Below are 18,350 nucleotides of genomic sequence, written 5' to 3' on the forward strand. Positions count from 1 at the left end.
TATAAAGATATATATTTACTGCGGGAAGTTGGCTGGAGAAGAACCATCTGGCAGCCAATTCACATCATACGCTCCGTCTTGGGGATTGTGCTGCTCGGTGGGTACGAATGACGGTACAATCGACCACCCATCACCACCGTACGGTCGTGCATCGTCTGCAAGGGCAGGGTACAGTCGGCCCAACTGCTGCACTGAGAAAATTCCTTGGTTCCACATCCACATGCCAAAGCGATCAAGTAACTCCGTGTAACCAAAGGGTCGACGAGTGCCTCCTCGCTCAGCTTCTGCAATTTGCCTTTCACGACCGAACCCTATATACCATCGCTGCTGAATATCTCGGATGGGACACTGCATGACGTGGGTGCGTGCATTATAATCCTGCATCGTCCCGGTATTCTCTCTTCCTCCTCTCCAAGTGATAGAATAACGGAATTCTGCCCTTTGATCAGCTCTGCGGCCGCCATGAGTCACGACCCCAGGACGCGTAGCGGTTTGACTGTGGTAGACGTCGATTGTAGTGACGCCTGGGTACCATTCAGTGGGCTGGTTTGCCCTGTTCGCTCTGCCTCGACGGATGAAAAAGACATTATCATCGATGTCAAAATGAAGATGGAAAATGATCCAACGATCGGTTGCTGCCGTGTGACTGGTGTCGACATACTGGCTGCGCAGTTGATTGCTGGGAGTAACGCCCGGCGTAGGGCCAATCCAGAATGCTAATTCTAGAATGTCCCTACCTGCTGCGCTGAGCCAGCGGCAGTAATGAAGGCTCAGTTCACCCTGGGAACAGTTGGGAGTCAGTGAGGATAAGACGAAAAGGATGATAAGAGATACTAACATTTAGAATACCACTGAGGATCAACGAAATGCCAGGCTCCTCGCCGTTCTCGGAGCGGTCATCCATACTTACCACGGTGACTCTTCGGGCAGACAGTGAAGACGAGTCATAATTACTCTCACACAAGAGGGAGGCAGCGTTCTGGATATTTTCCAGCCCATTGGCTGATTCCTCCAGGTTGCAGAGGTATCCAGCCATCAAGGAGTTAACATCCGTGATCGGCCCTCCGATCCAGCCGTCACCAACTCCGTACCCGAATATGACCCCTTGTAAATCAGTGAGGTTTCCGGCTCTACCTTGTAATCCAAACATGGCAAAACAGGAGGTGATGATGTCTGTGAGATCCTGCCGGGGGAACTGGGATGTAGCCCATGCCGCCAGGATAGGCACCAGGTATGTCAGGACAACGCCCTCATCAGTGATGGGCTTTTTATCCCGCGTGACCAGGCTAGAGCTGTAAGTGTAGCTATACTCAGAATCCCAGCCGCTTGGACACACTGGATTCTTAAGGAACATCGTGAGGTAGGCATCGAGCTCTCTGGCCGTCTGGTCTTGGTAGGTGGTGGGCGGATCTCCCCGCGGCGTGTTGGTCTTCTTCATCTTACCTTTGCAACAGTATGCCTCACGACCGAACAAGCAGTCTGATGTTTTGCCGTTTTATCGCTCCCCATAAATATGGAAATATCCTCTTCAGCGATGCGAATCGACCCGGCCGGGCAGTGGGTGCTGCAGTACTTATCATTTGTAAAAGTAACCCCATGACCATGCCACTCGCAATCAGTGAACGTATCCGGAGGACCGGTATCTCCCTGGCAGCAGTAGTTGTAATTTTTCTCTGCCTTGCACGACTTCTGTCCGCCCCAGCCATCGCGCGAGCCCACCACAAAGTTAGGATAGCCAGCTGGACAGGTGAGGTCACCGTGGCAACTCTCAGTCCACTTACATTTTGTCCAGGGACGAACAGAGTCTGTGATTGTACAGCATGCGGACTGATAGCCAGACTTGCAACCTGCGCCAACGGTTCCGATCTCAGCCTCGTCGCTATTACAACCACCCTTGCACTTGCCATTGTTATGGAAGCCTCGCCACTGACATGTAGGAACCTCTGTGGAAGTAGGACAGCAGAGCGTTTGTGTTTGATGCTTGCCTGATGGACAAGTTGACGAGTCTAACATAAGATCCTTCTTCTTATCGGCACGGGTGACCTCAGTGAAACCACTGGGACAGACCTCACCGCAGTTGATGAAGCGGCAGTACTGGTCCTGGCCCTTGTCACTACTGCTGCTTGTTGACTTCCTCTCGCCGAAACTGTGACCAGTCAGACCGGTGGTGGTGTCCAAGTTAATCTCATTTCCGAGCGCCGCCGCTAGCCCGTGAGAGAAAGTGTAATTAATGTCGTCATTGTCAATAGACCAGACTAAGACGCCCCCAAGACACTCAGACTTGGCGAATTCAGCTTTGAGTCTCCATGTATCCTCGTCGTCGTATGAAACCCACTGGTCATTGTCCCATGTAAGGGTCTTAACGGCTGCGTCCTTGTACAGGGTTGGCGTAACGTCGTTGTCGCGAATGATCTGTTGAATTTCATTGTTAAAGAGGACACCAGCAGTATTACTACATGCTCTCTTGTCACCGGCTGAGAGATATGAGCAGCCCGGTTCAGTACACGAAGGGCTGGCTAGAGTGACACTACGGCCATAGAAAGCCATTCCCATATTCACCTTAGAGGGCTTGATGTCATTCCGCCAGAGTAGATCGAGAGCTGTCTTGATTTCGGTTAGGTTGGTATGTGCATCTAGGTAGGCCCCTGTCCACTTGTTGCCCATGTCCCATGTGCCGTGAAGGTCGTAGCTCATAAAATTGAACCAGTCAACCGATTTATCCAGCGATTCTAGGTCAAAATGCTGCAAGTACCAGTAGCTGGTGGGTAGAGTGACGGAAAGGCCGAACTGGTAGTCAGACAGCGCCTTTTTCAGGTTGGCCATGAACTTGGGGAAGTCTTTATAATCCTGAGGTCGGCCATTACGGTCATCAGCGGCGGGATACTCCCAGTCAATATCGATACCGGTGAACCCCCATGTGGTCATAAAGTTAGTCAACGATGAGAAGAAAGCGTTCTGTTTCTTCGAGTCGGCGCTAACCAAGTCAGAGAAGGTGGTAGCCGTGGGTGTACCAGCATCGGAAAAATCCCAACCGCCAATAGAGAGCCAAAGCTCTTGACCCATGTCGCGGATCTGGAGAGCCTCCAGCTGTGGATAGAGCATTCTATCTCCCTCGGAGGCTGGGATAACCTCAAAGGTGTCCGGATCGATACTAACAAAAGCAAAGTAGAGATGCGAATAGACACCCTGTGGGATAGCCTGAGGGATCATGCCACCGCAGGGGCGGGTAGCAGCAGCCGAGTTATAGTAACCGATGACGCGGGTGATTTGCTGAGAGCTAGCATCGCACGAAGGTCTGGAGACTGTTTTATCCCCACAGAACTCCTCAGTGGTTCCGCAAAAACCGAATTTGCTGCAGCAGACGTTTAACGGACATGTGGTGGCATTGATATATTTGTTATCCCAGTCTCCAGGATTGCACTCGGCCTTCGCATCACAGTTGTTGATGCATTTATCTTTAGCACAGTAATCCGGTCCAAGACCACAGACATTGTTTTTCCCACAGCATCCTATCTCACAGGGTACATCAGCACTGCAGTATGTATCTGCAATCACCGAGGAAAAGAAACCCAGGCCCGTGAGAAGGACCAAGATGACGGATGACAACATGCGCCCTGGCAGTGGAGCTGTTAGTCTAGAAACCCAATGGATGTCTTTGTCACTCACTGATTTTAAGCCTGGCAGGCTGCTTCCACTTCAAGGTTTTCTTTGTAAAAATCAGAAGGTAGGGGGACAGACAGCTGAGAAGGAAGAAGAAAGAAAGGAAGGAAGACACTTGCATAGATGCCCGGCCCTAATCTACGACCATATCAGGAGGTATCTCCAGGATATTTATCCTTGCCTTGTTAGTAGTGCAAAGACTTTTCGCTGCAGCATTTGATGGAAACTCTGATGCTAGCCTTATATGCCATAGCGTGTATAATTGTATAATATGCGCTTGCACTGTACCTATCGTTAGCTCAATCTGCCCCATCTCTGTTGGGTCAAAGTAATTTCCTGCTCTGTAGCGTACTCCGGAGGGTTATGATATTTTCTTACTCTACCTTGAAGCCTATAAAACTAGCAAATTGCCTTAATCAGGGTACAGACTCAACTAGGGAAGTCGGTGGACTGCCCCATTGACCTAGACCAAACCCCTGAGCCACGAGTTTACATAATTATTCCTTTCGGTGCTTGGAAGAGACGGAGCCTCTAATCTATGGACGACGAAATAAATGTGGTCACAACTTTAGCCCCCACGGTTTCTGCTAGAACCCGATGTAGCCGTTGAACATTACTCCGTTGAACGATCCGAGATTGGCGTGCACCGAGACGAACTAGCCACAGAGCCAGTAGTTTGTGGAGTTGATAGGGATCAATTTTTGTTAGACCAGGAGATGGGGTTTGTGATCACCACTAGTACGGAGTAGTTTCCGACACTTCCGCGGCCAACGAGAAACTCGCTTGGAGACTTGAAATCATTCCATCAGATATAGGGGGCTCTTCACAAAAGACTACTTGAGTAGCAACCCCTTTACTATGAAGAGGACCCCTTTTTTCTTTCTTATTATTTATTTGTTCTTTGTGGAAATGGCATCTCGTACTCCGTACATGCCGCTCTTTCTTTCGCACACAAGCTTTATCGGCTCTCCGACGTAATCAAACTAGCAGTATAGCACCTGAGACATCTTGATAGCTAGTATCTGATAGTCGATAGACTAAAGCATCATTCCCCACTTGGCTCATCAAACTTTTTCCCTTGAGGTTGCATTTGCTGCTGTTAAGTGACTCACAGTCCTGGTTGGATATATAACTAGCTGAATTGAAATGTCATGTAACATACTAGACTCTGTTGTAATGCTACTCTCAGAGTCTTGTCCCCTAAAACACTGTCCCTGTCGATCCACAGAGGGGTCGCAATTTCCGTAGTATTTCCGAATATGTCCTTAGAGTCATGACTATACACATGGATATAGCTGTGCTGAACCTGAATCCCTTTGACATCTCCTGATCGAATATTGATCTATCAATACCCCTCTTTCATAATAATCCGTAAACTACGCAAGCTCCACCGTAATCAAACTCAGGTACGAGCTATTTTCCTAGTCAACTAGAAAGGAAGGTCACTAAACGAATGCCCTCGGAAATAAATGCCTGATTCTGTTAGTTCAGAAGGTCGTCGCAGGGAAACCGTAATCAACATTGATTCTGATTATTGTGTACTATCGCACATGGTTTCCTGCTATACCATTAATGCATGCCGTTTCCTGCTGAGAGTGTGTTGTTCCAAATAAGTTCACCTCTGGAGCAACTGCCCTACTTTCTTCCACGAAGCTCACCATGATGATTGCTGGCCGGGAAAGGACCCTTGCAGTTCTTTGGTTTGTCGCCTCTTTCTTCGCTGAAGGTAATGCTTCACACCTGAGATCACACGAGCATCTTCATGCATCCCGACATCTGAGGCAGCGCAATGAGAACGTCAACCCGACTTTTTCTGGGGTTTCCATGTTCCCAGCGGGGTCCCTGTCCTACATGAACCTGATGCCGGATTGTGAGAATGCCCTGTACCAGAAGGTCAACTGTGACGATGCTGTTTCATCGCTGATGACAGATGGGTATGTAAGCAGCTTTGATAACTCCACGCTAACGACCTTGGTGTGCGACGCGGGCTGTGAAGCTGCCATTGCGAAGCTACGTGATACTGTTTCGACCAACTGTGGTGAAATAACCGAACTGGTTCCTGGTCTTCCAATCATAGGTCTTGTGGACCTGCTTTGGAGCAATTGGAATCAGTCCTGCTTTGCTGATCCCAATACTGGGGAAAATTGCAATGGTAAGGAATTTCTACCGCCTTTACACATCATTATTCCTCGTCTTCAATGCTAACTCTAGTTCCAGATGTGATTGATGCTTTTCCTGACGTGGATATGTCTAAGCTTCCAAAATCTGACCTGTGCTCGTACTGTAACGTTAAGAAACTGGCCTTGATGCAGGCTGACGCCTATACGGATGCCTACGATGATAACTGGCAATCAACATATAAATATGTGGCTCAAACCTGTAACATCTCAGTCAGCAATTTCGATTCTACACCGAGTGCGTTCAATGTGACTGTGCCATCTTCCACGTCGGATTGCGTGTCTGGAACTATATATACGACCAAGAAGGGCGACACGTGCGATTCCATTGCGTTAGCACAAAGTGTATCTGCAGCCACGATGTTCTATATTAACCGTAATATCCTCAACTGTTCTTCTATCTGGCCCGAAACCAATCTCTGCCTTCCACAGAAGTGCGACAGCGTCTATGTCGTGCAGCCGGAGGACACGTGCATTGATATTGCTGTTGGTGCCGGAATACGCACTCAAAACCTCATAGACTACAACTCTCAGCTGACCTGGAACTGCTCAAACCTGCACGCAACCAACCCCTACTGGGGTACGACTCTGTGCGTATCTGCCCCTGGAGGGACATACACGGGCCATGCACCGAACACATCAACATCTACCGGGTCTGAAATTGTCAACCCACCCGCTGGCGCCAAGGTGGCCCCTGGCACCACGACCGACTGTGGGGCGTGGTATATAAACGATGCGGGCCTCACCTGCACTCAAATCTGTCTCATGAATCAGATTGCCATCAACCTCTTCACGGAGGCAAATCCCTCGCTCAACAAGACGACCTGCGATAAAGACCTGGTCCAAGGGAATTCTTACTGCGTTAATCCACTGGATGGTTGGAACTGGGGATCCGGGGCTAATTCCACCACCATCCCTACACCCACCATCTCAGCGCCGTCTACTCCACCAGCACCAACCCAGACTGGCATCCCTGCTAACTGCAATGCCTTCTACATTGCTAAGGGTATGTTCTGAAGCCTCCTAGAGCCTTGTCAACTACATATGAACTAATAATCTTCTAGCTGGTGATGATTGTGGGACTGTTGCAGCCAAGTTTGGTATCACCAAGGGCCAATTCCATGAATGGAACCCAGCTATTTCATCGGATTGTTCAAGTGGATTCTGGGCCAAGGAGGCGTACTGTGTGGGTGTATCCGGTACTTCCAGTACACCAATCACAAGCATATCCGCGAGCACACCTACGTCTACCTCACCGTCTACATTGGTAGTGCCTCCTGCTCCAACGCAATCAGGTATTCCTGCAAATTGCGATGCATATTACGTTGCTCAGGGTATGCTCTTCGACGTTCAACCGTAACCCTTTAACCTCTGACTAACCATGCTCCAGCCGGTGACGACTGTGACACTGTCGCGTCCAAATTCCAGATAACAAAGGCTCAGTTCCACGAATGGAACCCTGCCATATCATCAGACTGTTCTAGTGGCTTCTGGGCCGAGGAGGCATACTGCGTGGGTGTATTCGGCACCAGCAGCGCAACATCCTTACCTACACCCAACCCAGTATCTACGGGCTCGGTGGTACCACCTGCTCCGACGCAATCCGGAATCCCCGAAAACTGCTCCAAGTATTACATTGCACAAGGTATGTTTCGCCTCTTAAGTCCCTTATCATTCTTTCCATTCACCTCCCTTGCCCTATCTCGACCTGTTAATCACTTCAGCAAACCCGAACTGATCATTATGTGCAGCTGGTGATACTTGTGCGACTATTGTAGATAAGTTTGGGATTACCAACGACCAGTTCCATTTATGGAACCCGGCAGTCTCAGTAGACTGTGTGAGCGGGTTTATGGCTGATGAGGCGTACTGCATCGCGCTGTCGTAAAGAGTATTTGTGAGGTACAGTTTAGGATTAACAACCGGTGTTTACTAACCTCAGTATCAATTCTTTGATTTTGAGTTGCTTCGCTTTGCATATCTATCTCTTAGGTTCATTATCTAGATGAACTGGTACTCATCCTCCTGTATCTTCCCATAATTGCCAACTTTCCCCGAAATTATTATATTGGCCTATAGGTATACTTCGCTTGAGAAATCTGTTTATTGGTAATTTTCTATATAGGCTGACTCTACTGAGTAGTTAAGTCTAAAATCTCCTTGGGCTCGGATAATCTCACCGAGACTCTCTACCCGTGTTTATATAACTTTTCGCTTTGCTTTGAACTGAACATATAACATTGTCTGATACAATAAATATAATGTTAAATACTCTCATATCACTTCTGAAGTAAGATGCAATACAGACGGTGAGATTGCTACAGTGGCCCTGTTTATCTTACTGACAGTCCTATTGTGCTCTCTTAAAAGTATATTCTAGTTAATCTGCCACTCACAAGTGTAGTTCTGGAGCGCTCAGCACATGTACTTCTGTCTTGTACCATGCCCTGGTTTCAACCACAGAGCAAAAGCGGCCTTGATCTAGTCCCAAGTTAGTACTAGTATTACTCAACTAAGTCCACTCAATGGTTTTGTTACCCTTCCATGGTCCTTTCACTTTCCATTTACTGTAGAGCCAATCAGCTCGGTCGTATTGCCCGGGATCTCTTTTGAAAGTCTCAAATAATTGATCAATTATAATGTCAACCTTACTCGATCGATTCTATCGATGTCTTCTACTGTTTTTTGTTTCTTGGAAAGCTCTTCTATTTCTCCTAGTTATCTTCAGTCCAGGCCCTGTGTATGATACCTCGACCGCCTTACTGGCGCTGGGCTGTAATACAGCTAATACAGACCGCTATAGATTGTTGACACTAATATTGGGCCTGCTTGCCACTAATTTAACCCGATAGAATACTATCTATTTTACAGAGATCGCTCGTCGAGGCTGCCTATTTAAGCAAGAATAGACATTCAATCTTAGGTTCATAAGCCTTATCAGAATCTTAGTTGATAGTGAGAATACTTTTACTCCGGAGAGCTATGGATTTACTGACTAACTATATACTAGTTCTCCGACACACAGCCGGCATAAGCCATGCGTTAATAGAGAGTATTATTGGTATGGCTGGGATCTGCACGGGCCATGGCTTTGTGATACCGCAATATATTGCTTACAAGCAGTTCTGCGTGGATAATAGTGATCCAAGGATATGGTGTCTTAAGACTGTTCCCAGTATCTATAGCTTTATTTAGAATTATTACTAGTATATATACTTCTCGGTAGTTACAATATCTATTTTAATACTAGTAGGAACAATAGTTTTCTTCAGTACTGGACTCTGTCCAATATCTCTCTGTTCGCTTTAGCTGGCCCAATACTGGCAATCATAACATACTCTGCTATTTGGACACTCAGTATGGGATCGGATAGATATAAAAAGAGCAATAGTAAAAGTCCCTCTAATATATCCAAAACGCAAGTTCACTCAGAGGTGCTATTAACAGATCGTTTATTGCGTAGTCTAGCGGCTCCTTAGATAACCCTAGCTATTCTGACTTTCCTGAAATACCACATTTAAATAATCATACGCATGTCCTCAGGCTATCCAGTGTGGTATTTCTGGCTAGTACATGCTCTAGTTGAGAGGCACTCGCTAGCGTCATCGGAGAAAGTGGACGTATGCCGGGGTAAGAAGGAGACTCGGATTATGAATTAGTACCGGTACGCACGCATAACTGTCTTCTATATAATAGTCTATATCCTTGTACAAGGGGCTCTTTTCGCTTCTTTCTTACCCCCAGCGTGAGAAACTTGCTTACGAGCAACAAATACTATACAATTACCTCACCAAGCATAAAGTCTTTAACCGTTTGCAGTCAGCTTGACTAGGTGGCCTTGTAGAGTTGCTACCTATTGTCAGCTGATTTATATCGAGCCTTTCTACCATAAATTGTTGGCCCTGGAGATATCTTCATGCACGACAATACTTCTGTCTATACTTCTCATATTGTACTCGATATATTACAGGACATGGACACTCAGGTTACAATATGGCCACCTTACTCACCTGATCGTAATCCTATTGAGAATCTTTGGGCCTTAATAAAAGAGGAGATATACAAGCTTTATCCTGAGCTAGAACATGCTGATGACACTGAGACAACACGTTAACTCCTTATACAGGTAGCTAAGGAAGCCTGGCAGGCTATAGAACAGCGGTTTCATGTACGCCTTTCCCAGGCTATGCCTCACCGTGTGTAAAGGCTGTCATTGAGGCCCAGGGCTGGTATACTAAGTACTCGGATAGGAATTCATGAGGTTTGTGCCTGGCAGAATAGGCTTAATTTAGGTAGCAGGCGGTCCCTAAATTGGCCGCTAAACCCTATACAGGTGTTATAAGTTCCAATTGCTCCCCACTGTAGATAACACTCTGTTCCTACTACAGGAAGGCTGATTGCGAGAGGAACACCAATTACCGCTTAACTTTACAGGCATAGTATGAACTTGGGGTAACGCTATCTTTAGTAACTGTACTGGGCAACTGTCTTTCTATTTGGAGCTTATATTTCCTTCCCTCTTACCCGTATAACAAAATTACTCTAGCTAAACGATTTAAAGCAAAGCAGCGAAGTATATATCAATAAGGTTGATATCAGATTAACAAATCCAAAAGCATTGGAAAGTAGCTCCAGTCAGAGAACGGAGACATGTTGAAGTAAGCTCAAGTAATAGAAAGCTAAAGCTAAGAAGGAATAGTAGGAGCGGGTGGCTCAGAAATCCAAAGAATGGGGATGATTGAATAAGGTACATTTCTTCACTTGTGAAATATATCTGCGGATTGGTATATCAAATGTGGGGGTATAGGAACTATCAGGAATTACTGATCAATGCTTTATATTTTCTCCATGCTGCTTATATAACGCTATGAGGTTGTCGAGACGGCCTGCACAAGGATATCTCTGAGACTCGCCCAAAATCCGGATGGGGACTGAATGATATTAACTTGGGGGACTGTGACATGCTTATCTTGCCACGTCTCCACAGCTAAACCATTCAGCTTTCACTAACTGGTGGGAAAGGTGGCGAAGTACAGCTGCCAAGAGGCTGGGCGTCTCACCGAACGGGGCTATATACCTATCAGAGAGCTGGCAGTGCTGATGGCCTAGGCAGACGTGGACGGGCATGGCTGTATGTTCTGTCCCATCACCGCAGGGTGGTGGATGTGGTAAGTCATCACCCGTCTCTAAAACATACCCACGCTAAGCGCGCGACGACTCGGCATCATCACCCGCACTCACCCTGCAGGGGCACGCAGCGACCTATTGGCCGTGCAGAAGCCACACGCCGGGAGGTTAGTAGTTGGGTGGGTGACCACCAGCGAATCCCTCCTGTTGTATGTTTTTCTTTTTCTTTTTCTTTTTCTTTTTTTTTTTTTTTTTTTGCTCTATCTCTACATGGTTTTAGTGTTGTTGTTAACTACCACAGAAATGCCCCAAATGTGCTATTGCTAGCCGTAGTGGTCCACCCTGGTTGATCAGCGGTGGTTTTGGGGGTAGAGAGAAATTCGGGCCGATGCCATCGACAGGTATATTGATGGAGGCGTACGTCGGAACCAGCCGAGACTGTAAGAATTCTGATATCCATTTTCTCCAAGGGCGATTGATTGATGTGCACATCTGGCCATTTTATCAACTCTAGCCATAATATATGTATCATGAGCTATACATACTTGACTTTAGAAAGCTGTGGACTCTGTCACAAGTTGTATTATATTAAAATGAATGCTTTGATCCACTGGCTGTTAAAGACATGGATATGGATTTATTGCGTAGACCAGAACCAGATAAATAAACGATAGTTTCGATTTTATGTTCAGATAATCAATGAGTGGCGCATTAATACCCAGAGATTTTTGAGTCAGATGACAAGATACACCGCAGGAGGTGGTCTCAGGATCAAACAAGCAAACCCAGTGGACATGGACCCATATTTGATTGGTAGGCAACAAGACGGTAAGAGGTACTTTTCGCCAAATGATATTGCCAGCTAAAGCTTTTACTGGGTTATACCGTTCTGCAAAGGAGATACAGGAGGGCAGACGTGCATCTCGTAACACTCCGGTCTAGTGGCGGTGGTACACATTCGCCCATCGAAGGTTGTACCGGGGGGGCAGATGGGTTTGTGGTCAACGATACACATGCCTTTCTGGAGGTTGGAGCCAGGAGGACAGACCGGAGTCTTTTCCGAGACACACTTCGTGCCATCGAATGTACTCCTGAGGGGACAGCCGGGAGGCTTAGTGGAAATACAAGCGTGCCCATTGTATGATGTACCTGGCGGGCATTCGGGGCGCTTTATGTTCACACACTGATAACCATCGAAGGCTGTACCGTCGGGACACTCTGGCTTGCCGTCAGCTACACATTGTTGACCGTCGAAGGTTGAACCCTTGGGACATCCCGGCAGCTTGTCGTCCACACAATTCTGTCCGTTGAAAGTCAATCCAGGTGGACAATCTGGTGTGGTGGAAGCAGCGCAGCTAGTACCATCAAACGAAGTATTCGGAGAGCAAATGGGTGGATCCTCATGAAGGCAGCCACGACCGTCATATATGGTGCCTGGTGGGCACTTGGGTGGATCGGTTGAGACGCAAATTTGTCCATCGAATGCGTAGCCTGAGGGGCAGCCAGGTCGGTCATGATGCACGCAGTATTTACCATCAAAGGTGAGTGGTGGCGGGCACGAAGGGGGCTTAGGCGTGACACAGTCTTCACAAGTACAATCCTTTTGGCGAATACCCCGTGCAATCGACAAAAGCGCAACAATGTCAAAATATGCATGGGCATATATATTCGCACTTTGTTACTTCTTGGCCATTATACCTAATGGCCTTCAGGCGTGTGCAGTCAGTAGGGACACAGAAAAGAGGATCTAGAGGACCCAGTGTTGATAAAGCCTGCGCGAGTGGTCAAGTAGATAGAGAATGATCCAGGAAGGGATGCAAGAAAGCCATGGTCCTATGTACACTGATCTCGATTCCGAGGCGTGCGACGTCTCCACAAATCAAAGAATCGATTAGCCGTATCTCACCATTCAGGACCCATGCAAGCCATGTATCAATCAGCCGGAATGAGGGCTTTCACCTTGCAGGTAAACATATGTCATGCAGTGTAAAGGGGCTCGTTTTTATCAGAGAACCAGGATGAGTGAAGTTGCTGCGGGAAACAACTCTTTGAAGGAGACAGGTTGAATGGTTCCATTCTCTGACAAAATGCAGACTGCGACACGACAAAGAGTACGTGAAATGGAACCACAAAACAAGGAGGCTGTATAAGGATCACGTGGCTTGATAGAGGTGGTTTGTCATGTTTGTCCGACATTGTCTGTCGCAACGGGCCATCACGTTCTACCATGTCAAAGGATGATAAATGCTAGACACTTTGAGACCACTAATATAGATTCGTGAAGAGTGTGTCCAATGATTGGCGGTACACTCTATTAAGATTATACAATAGCAAGGATGCCAAGACTTTAAAGGCAAAAGTTGTCGTGGAGCTCTCCGCTTCTCTGAACAGTCTACCGCGCTAAGCTAGCACTTCATTCTAGTAGGGGAATCTGGATAATCCCTTGTGGGACGGTCGCTTACCGAAGGCCCCACTGGCACAACGTTTCCTTCAGTGCAGACGAGTCAAACCCTTTCCACAAGGAGCAACGCGCAGCTGGTATGAACAACTGAAGGAGTGCTCCACCCTTCAGACCAACGCCAGTGAGTCAACCCAACATTGAAATTACGGTCAAGCAGCTCAGTTATTTGGATATTTACGGCATTTGGAATAATGATGAGTTGTGAAGCTAGAATGGTTCTAGAACGGGTCAAATATCGGGAAGAGATAAAGTTTTTCAAGTGGACCAAGCTTACCCGGACCGAATGCACAGGCCCACTCACGGTTTGCCGATCGGGCATGTGAACCCTAGAAAATCCCATCCATGGGCTGTCCAATTGTCCGACTCACAGGGCACCAATCGGGATTTCGGGATATTGATCACTTAAATAATCACGGTAAACAAGATACTTAGGGCGTATATGCCAGATGAGCAACTACTTGATACGACCACAAGTTCATATGGACCAACTTGCGCTAGATGGAGCACACTGTCAAAAATATATAGTTCTGGCGAGCGATAGATATGTTACCGCACACGCCCGAAAAAAAAAAAAGAGAAAAAAGAAAAAGAAAAAAAAAGGCCGACTACGGAGTCCCGCCGATAGACAAGAATTAGAATACAGGTTTTGTGTCCACCAGGGTCCTGGCACCTTCTCGCTCCACAGCCACGATAAGAATGTGTAGAGGGTCTATCGCTGGCCTTCCCCGCACTGGCGAGAGAAACCACTTAAATACTGTGCATAAGTGTGAATTTCCCTGCTTCTTGCATCGGACCTCGACATAATACTAGCTATGGAATATTTAAACCATCTTGAAAAAAGCTGAGTTTTGGGGGGACGACGTTTTGTGGATCCAGTTCTAGCAACCGAATGGGGACAAGAAGGGGTATGCGGTAGTTCGTTTTGCACAAATTCCACATATTATTCCGACATATTGCTCCGTAAACCGCGCGAAGCTATTTGCGTCGATGACTTGATTGCGACTTGATAAGATAGTAACAGTTATACGCCAATGCGATCGGAACACAAAGTCAAAAGATCAGCTGGCCATCATAGTCTCCTGGTCTCGACTTCACAAAAGACCAGGAGCCAACGTCTCGGGAATAAAATTCTGACGAAGTTGGCACCTTCGTGGGTAACGCGGGATCTTGATTGTCCATTGAGCGTCCCAGAAAATGAGCTTTCTAGCGATCACGTACTTTGTCTAGCGAGGAGGGGTGGCAAATGAGATGGGATGGGCTAAGACAATCACACAGTTGAGATTAGATAGCACATTCGCAATAGTCGGTGTAACTGGAATAATAGGCGATCACTGTGTTTGCTTCAAATCCACTCGACTGTGATCAATAGGAACAGGCTGGTCAATCGGCAGTTCTATTCCCTGATTTCCAGAAGGCCTTTCAAAGCCCGACTGAAGTCTGGGTTGCGATAAAACTTTGTATGCTCCGTCTAGTATACCCACTTTTTTTTATTAAGCTGCTTGAAAATTCAGAATTTTAAAAGGCCTCTCTGCTCGCCCTCTTGATTTTGGCTCAGTAAAACCAAAGATTTATTTTTCTCTCTAGACAAATTATGACTAAATTTGACTTCGGCTTTCGAAGCCGTAGCCAGGATGGTGAGGGTGAGGGCTGGTTTGGCAAACTACCCCAGTTCACTGTGATCTCCCGCCCGGGGTCGTCGTTAGGGCACAGCACCCCTTCGTCTGGACTGGCAACCCCGACCGAAGAAAAGGGTCTCACCACCTTACAACCCTGCCCAGAAATTGGTCGACTTGGCTCCTGGAGGGGAGCTTTCATCTTGCTGGTGACTTCCGGCTCCCAATTTCTTGATAATGTTTTCATGACTAGTTCGAACATCGCTCTATCCTCTATTCAAGAGGAGTTCGGAGTCTCCAGTACCGAGTTACAATGGATGATCTCGGCATACACTTTGACATTCGGGGGTTTTTTGCTTCTCGCAGGCGTCTTGTCCGATCGGTAAGGCTCGGTTATAATAGTGTCAGGAAGTTGGTTCTAATGCGCGGCAGATATGGGAAAAAATTGATTCTCTGCCTCGGCCTCTTCTGGCTGTCTGTCTGGACCATCGCTATCGGATTTGGCCAGTCCTTCATCCAGCTTGCTGTCTTCCGTGGTATCCAGGGTATTGGTGCTGCAATGACTGTTCCATCGGCGATCGGAATCATCAGTTCCTACTTCACTGGTGTTGACCGCACTCGGGGATTGTCTATCTACGCAGCATCAGGAACCCTGGGATTCTGCGTCGGCCTCATCTTCGGTGGCTTCCTAACCTCATCACTAGGTTGGCGATATATCTTCTATTTGATAGTGACCATCACAGGCTCGCTCGGCGTTCTAGGCGCCATCGTCCTTCCAAAAGACAAATTGGCTGGAAAGGAAAAGCCGAAGATGGATTACCTTGGAGCCCTGTTGTCTACAGCTGGCCTGATTCTGCTTCAGTTTGTGCTTTCGAGTGGAGGTGATTACGGCTGGGGCACCCCATTCATCATCGTTCTGCTCATCCTCGCGGTCGTCCTTTTGGTCGCTTTTACTTTCCTCGAATGGTACATCTCCTACCCTATTATGCCGTTGGATCTATGGAGAATCCCGAATTTCGCAGGGCTCTGGATCGCAGGTTTTAGTAAGTTTGCTTAAACCACAATGACTTCGGTCACTGCTAACAATGATGAAGCCTGCTATGGCAGCTACCAAAATGTAATCTATTACATTGTGTTGATGGCACAACAGGTGGACAACCTGTCCGCCGGCGACACAGCCCTTCGGTTCTTACCTATGGGCGTGATCGGGTTCATCGCCTCCATGGGAACAGGGAAAGCCCTGGAATACGTGAACGGGAAATACACACTCATCGCCGGGCTGGTCCTGACAGTCTTAGCGCCCGTTCCAAGCGCATTGACTGCAACAAACTCAGAGCCGGACTTGTACGTATCCCTGAGCGCCCCCTCTAATAATGCAAGAAAGTCCCTAACAATGATAGCTGGGTCAATGTTCTTCCCACATCCCTTATTAGTATCACAGCCGTATCACTCATTTTCGTGACAACGAGCACAACGATCCTGACCACTGTCCCGGTTAATGTCAAGAGTTTATGTGGTGGCATGGTAAGTCCTCTACTTCTATTGCGCACTCCGACAATCAGACTAACCAACGGACTAGCTAAACACAGCCTTCCAAATCGGCTCCGGCGTAGCGCTCGCCATCTCAGCCGCAGTTACAGAAGCAGTCGATATCAAAAAGGGCCACGGTCTTGCCCAGCAATATTCCACCGGCCTATGGTGCTCTGCCGGACTAGCAGGCCTCGGACTCGTGATTGCAATGCTCTCCGTCCGTAGACGAGGCATCGGCCCGGGTGATAGAAATGATACACCTGTTGCGATTTAAAGATTCATTTTGGACGATATAGACATAGACTATTGGTTGAATGCTTGAGATTTCTCTATTCTGTTAACGACGACATCATGGCGGAAAAGTTCTACATCTTCTTTGCGATGCTTTCACTTGGGTTTTGGGTATCAACGGCTTATAGAGTGGGGAAGATAGACAGGCATGTTTTTTTTTTTTTTGATAATTAGAATTATTAATTTGATTGAAATAGTATGTAAGCACAGGAAAATATTTCATCCCTTTTTACCCTCGGTGATTTGCTCGTACAGACGCTCTAGGATGACTCTGCTCAAATCGCCGGCAGTACTTGCACCCGCGAGGCTAGGTAGGGTTATGTCAAGATCCAGCTTTCGACGAATATTACTGACAGCCTCATTCAATAAAATGGAATTAATAGTCATTGTGGCAAAATGAGCCCGCTCTTCATCCGTTCCAACCTTTCTCATTCATTTGTAGCCCCATGTACTCAAGCAGTAAATTCCATTCTGTTGGCTCCTTCAAAATGGCCGGGTTCTTCTGGGACTGTTGGAGAAGTCGTTTGAGCTTATCAACAACCCGTTCCTGTTGTACCTCTTGTACCTCTTCTTTTACTTCGCCGACATTGGCAAAGAGGCGATATCTCGCATCCCTCCAAGGTATGAGATCTGCAGCGTCCCCTCGTACACGAGTGGTGCTCATGCCGGTGATGACTTGGCTAGTTGCAGGTATACCATGTGAGCCGTACGAAGTCTGAAAAACACGAATAGCTGCCTCCACTGATTAGATGACCTGCTATGCTGCCTCAGAGAGACGTTATCGAGCTCAAAAGAAACAAAGGTCCAGGGCGGCGAGGCTGAAGGTTTTAACGGCCAGTCAGAGCAGTGGATCCCAAAAGGGCAATGCAAGGAGATGGGATGCGAAGTGTGTTGAGGTGTTAAATCAGAGCTTTGCTGATCAAACCCCTATCGGAAAGGATTTTATGATGTCGCTCATTTCGACAACAAAAGACAGGGAAGACCCAGCCAATTAAAACCAGTAATACCATTGATGGTTTTAATCTGAAGCTAGAACAGGAAGGGCATTTTGCTGGCTGGCTGACTGTAGATTAATAGACGGCCCCAAGCTCGAATGGAAAGCCCGCAGCCTTAACTGGTTCATTTACGAGAAAAGAAAAAGGGGAGGTAGGTAGACTTTCATTCCAAGTAACATGCTTGGACAGCTTCTGAGATCATCGCACATATGAGCTCGCTTAGAATTTTTGGGCTAAGGCCAGACTTTGCCGATGCTGTTAATCTTTGGTCTGTGAGTAATTGTCCTAAAACGCAGCTGCTAAACGCCGAAGGATGTCATCAATAGCCTCAGCAGGCCAAAATAAATGATTCCCGTGAGAATACAGGGAATTCCTCGCGTTACTATCGCTTGTCTCGGTCTTATAAGTCACCTAAATTGTAAAGTTCCGTAGTCTGATAAAGCCACGAGCCCGGATCTTGTCAATTATGTGGTCATTCGATCTACGACAGGTCGGA

General features: G+C 47.2%; 4 protein-coding genes across 4 annotated transcripts; 2 read left to right on the top strand and 2 right to left on the bottom strand.

The window, feature by feature from the left end:
* Positions 1–15: 15 nt before the first annotated feature.
* On the bottom strand, positions 16–3,609 carry BDV27DRAFT_160627 (chitinase; the record flags this gene model as incomplete). Its single annotated transcript, XM_032073064.1, has 3 exons — positions 16–780; positions 839–1,384; positions 1,444–3,609. 3 exons carry the CDS (start codon positions 3,607–3,609, stop codon positions 16–18), a joined length of 3,477 nt encoding a protein of 1,158 aa, XP_031924608.1.
* Positions 3,610–5,583: 1,974 nt separating this feature from the next.
* BDV27DRAFT_147753 (uncharacterized protein) lies at positions 5,584–7,725 on the top strand (the record flags this gene model as incomplete). The annotated part of the gene is made up of 5 exons (XM_032070800.1): positions 5,584–5,812; positions 5,878–6,843; positions 6,902–7,171; positions 7,228–7,482; positions 7,616–7,725. The coding sequence occupies 5 exons, from the start codon at positions 5,584–5,586 to the stop codon at positions 7,723–7,725; spliced, it is 1,830 nt and encodes a 609-aa protein (XP_031924609.1).
* A 4,110-nt stretch (positions 7,726–11,835) lies between these two features.
* On the bottom strand, positions 11,836–12,479 carry BDV27DRAFT_160629 (uncharacterized protein; the record flags this gene model as incomplete). The annotated part of the gene is made up of 2 exons (XM_032073065.1): positions 11,836–12,264; positions 12,327–12,479. 2 exons carry the CDS (start codon positions 12,477–12,479, stop codon positions 11,836–11,838), a joined length of 582 nt encoding a protein of 193 aa, XP_031924610.1.
* A 2,537-nt stretch (positions 12,480–15,016) lies between these two features.
* BDV27DRAFT_166887 (major facilitator superfamily-domain-containing protein) lies at positions 15,017–16,842 on the top strand (the record flags this gene model as incomplete). The annotated part of the gene is made up of 5 exons (XM_032074309.1): positions 15,017–15,420; positions 15,471–16,081; positions 16,133–16,382; positions 16,439–16,562; positions 16,618–16,842. The coding sequence occupies 5 exons, from the start codon at positions 15,017–15,019 to the stop codon at positions 16,840–16,842; spliced, it is 1,614 nt and encodes a 537-aa protein (XP_031924611.1).
* Positions 16,843–18,350: the final 1,508 nt, after the last annotated feature.

The sequence above is a fragment of the Aspergillus caelatus genome (genome assembly GCF_009193585.1).
Source record: "Aspergillus caelatus strain CBS 763.97 unplaced genomic scaffold BDV27scaffold_170, whole genome shotgun sequence".
NCBI classification, from domain to species: Eukaryota; Fungi; Ascomycota; class Eurotiomycetes; order Eurotiales; family Aspergillaceae; genus Aspergillus; species Aspergillus caelatus.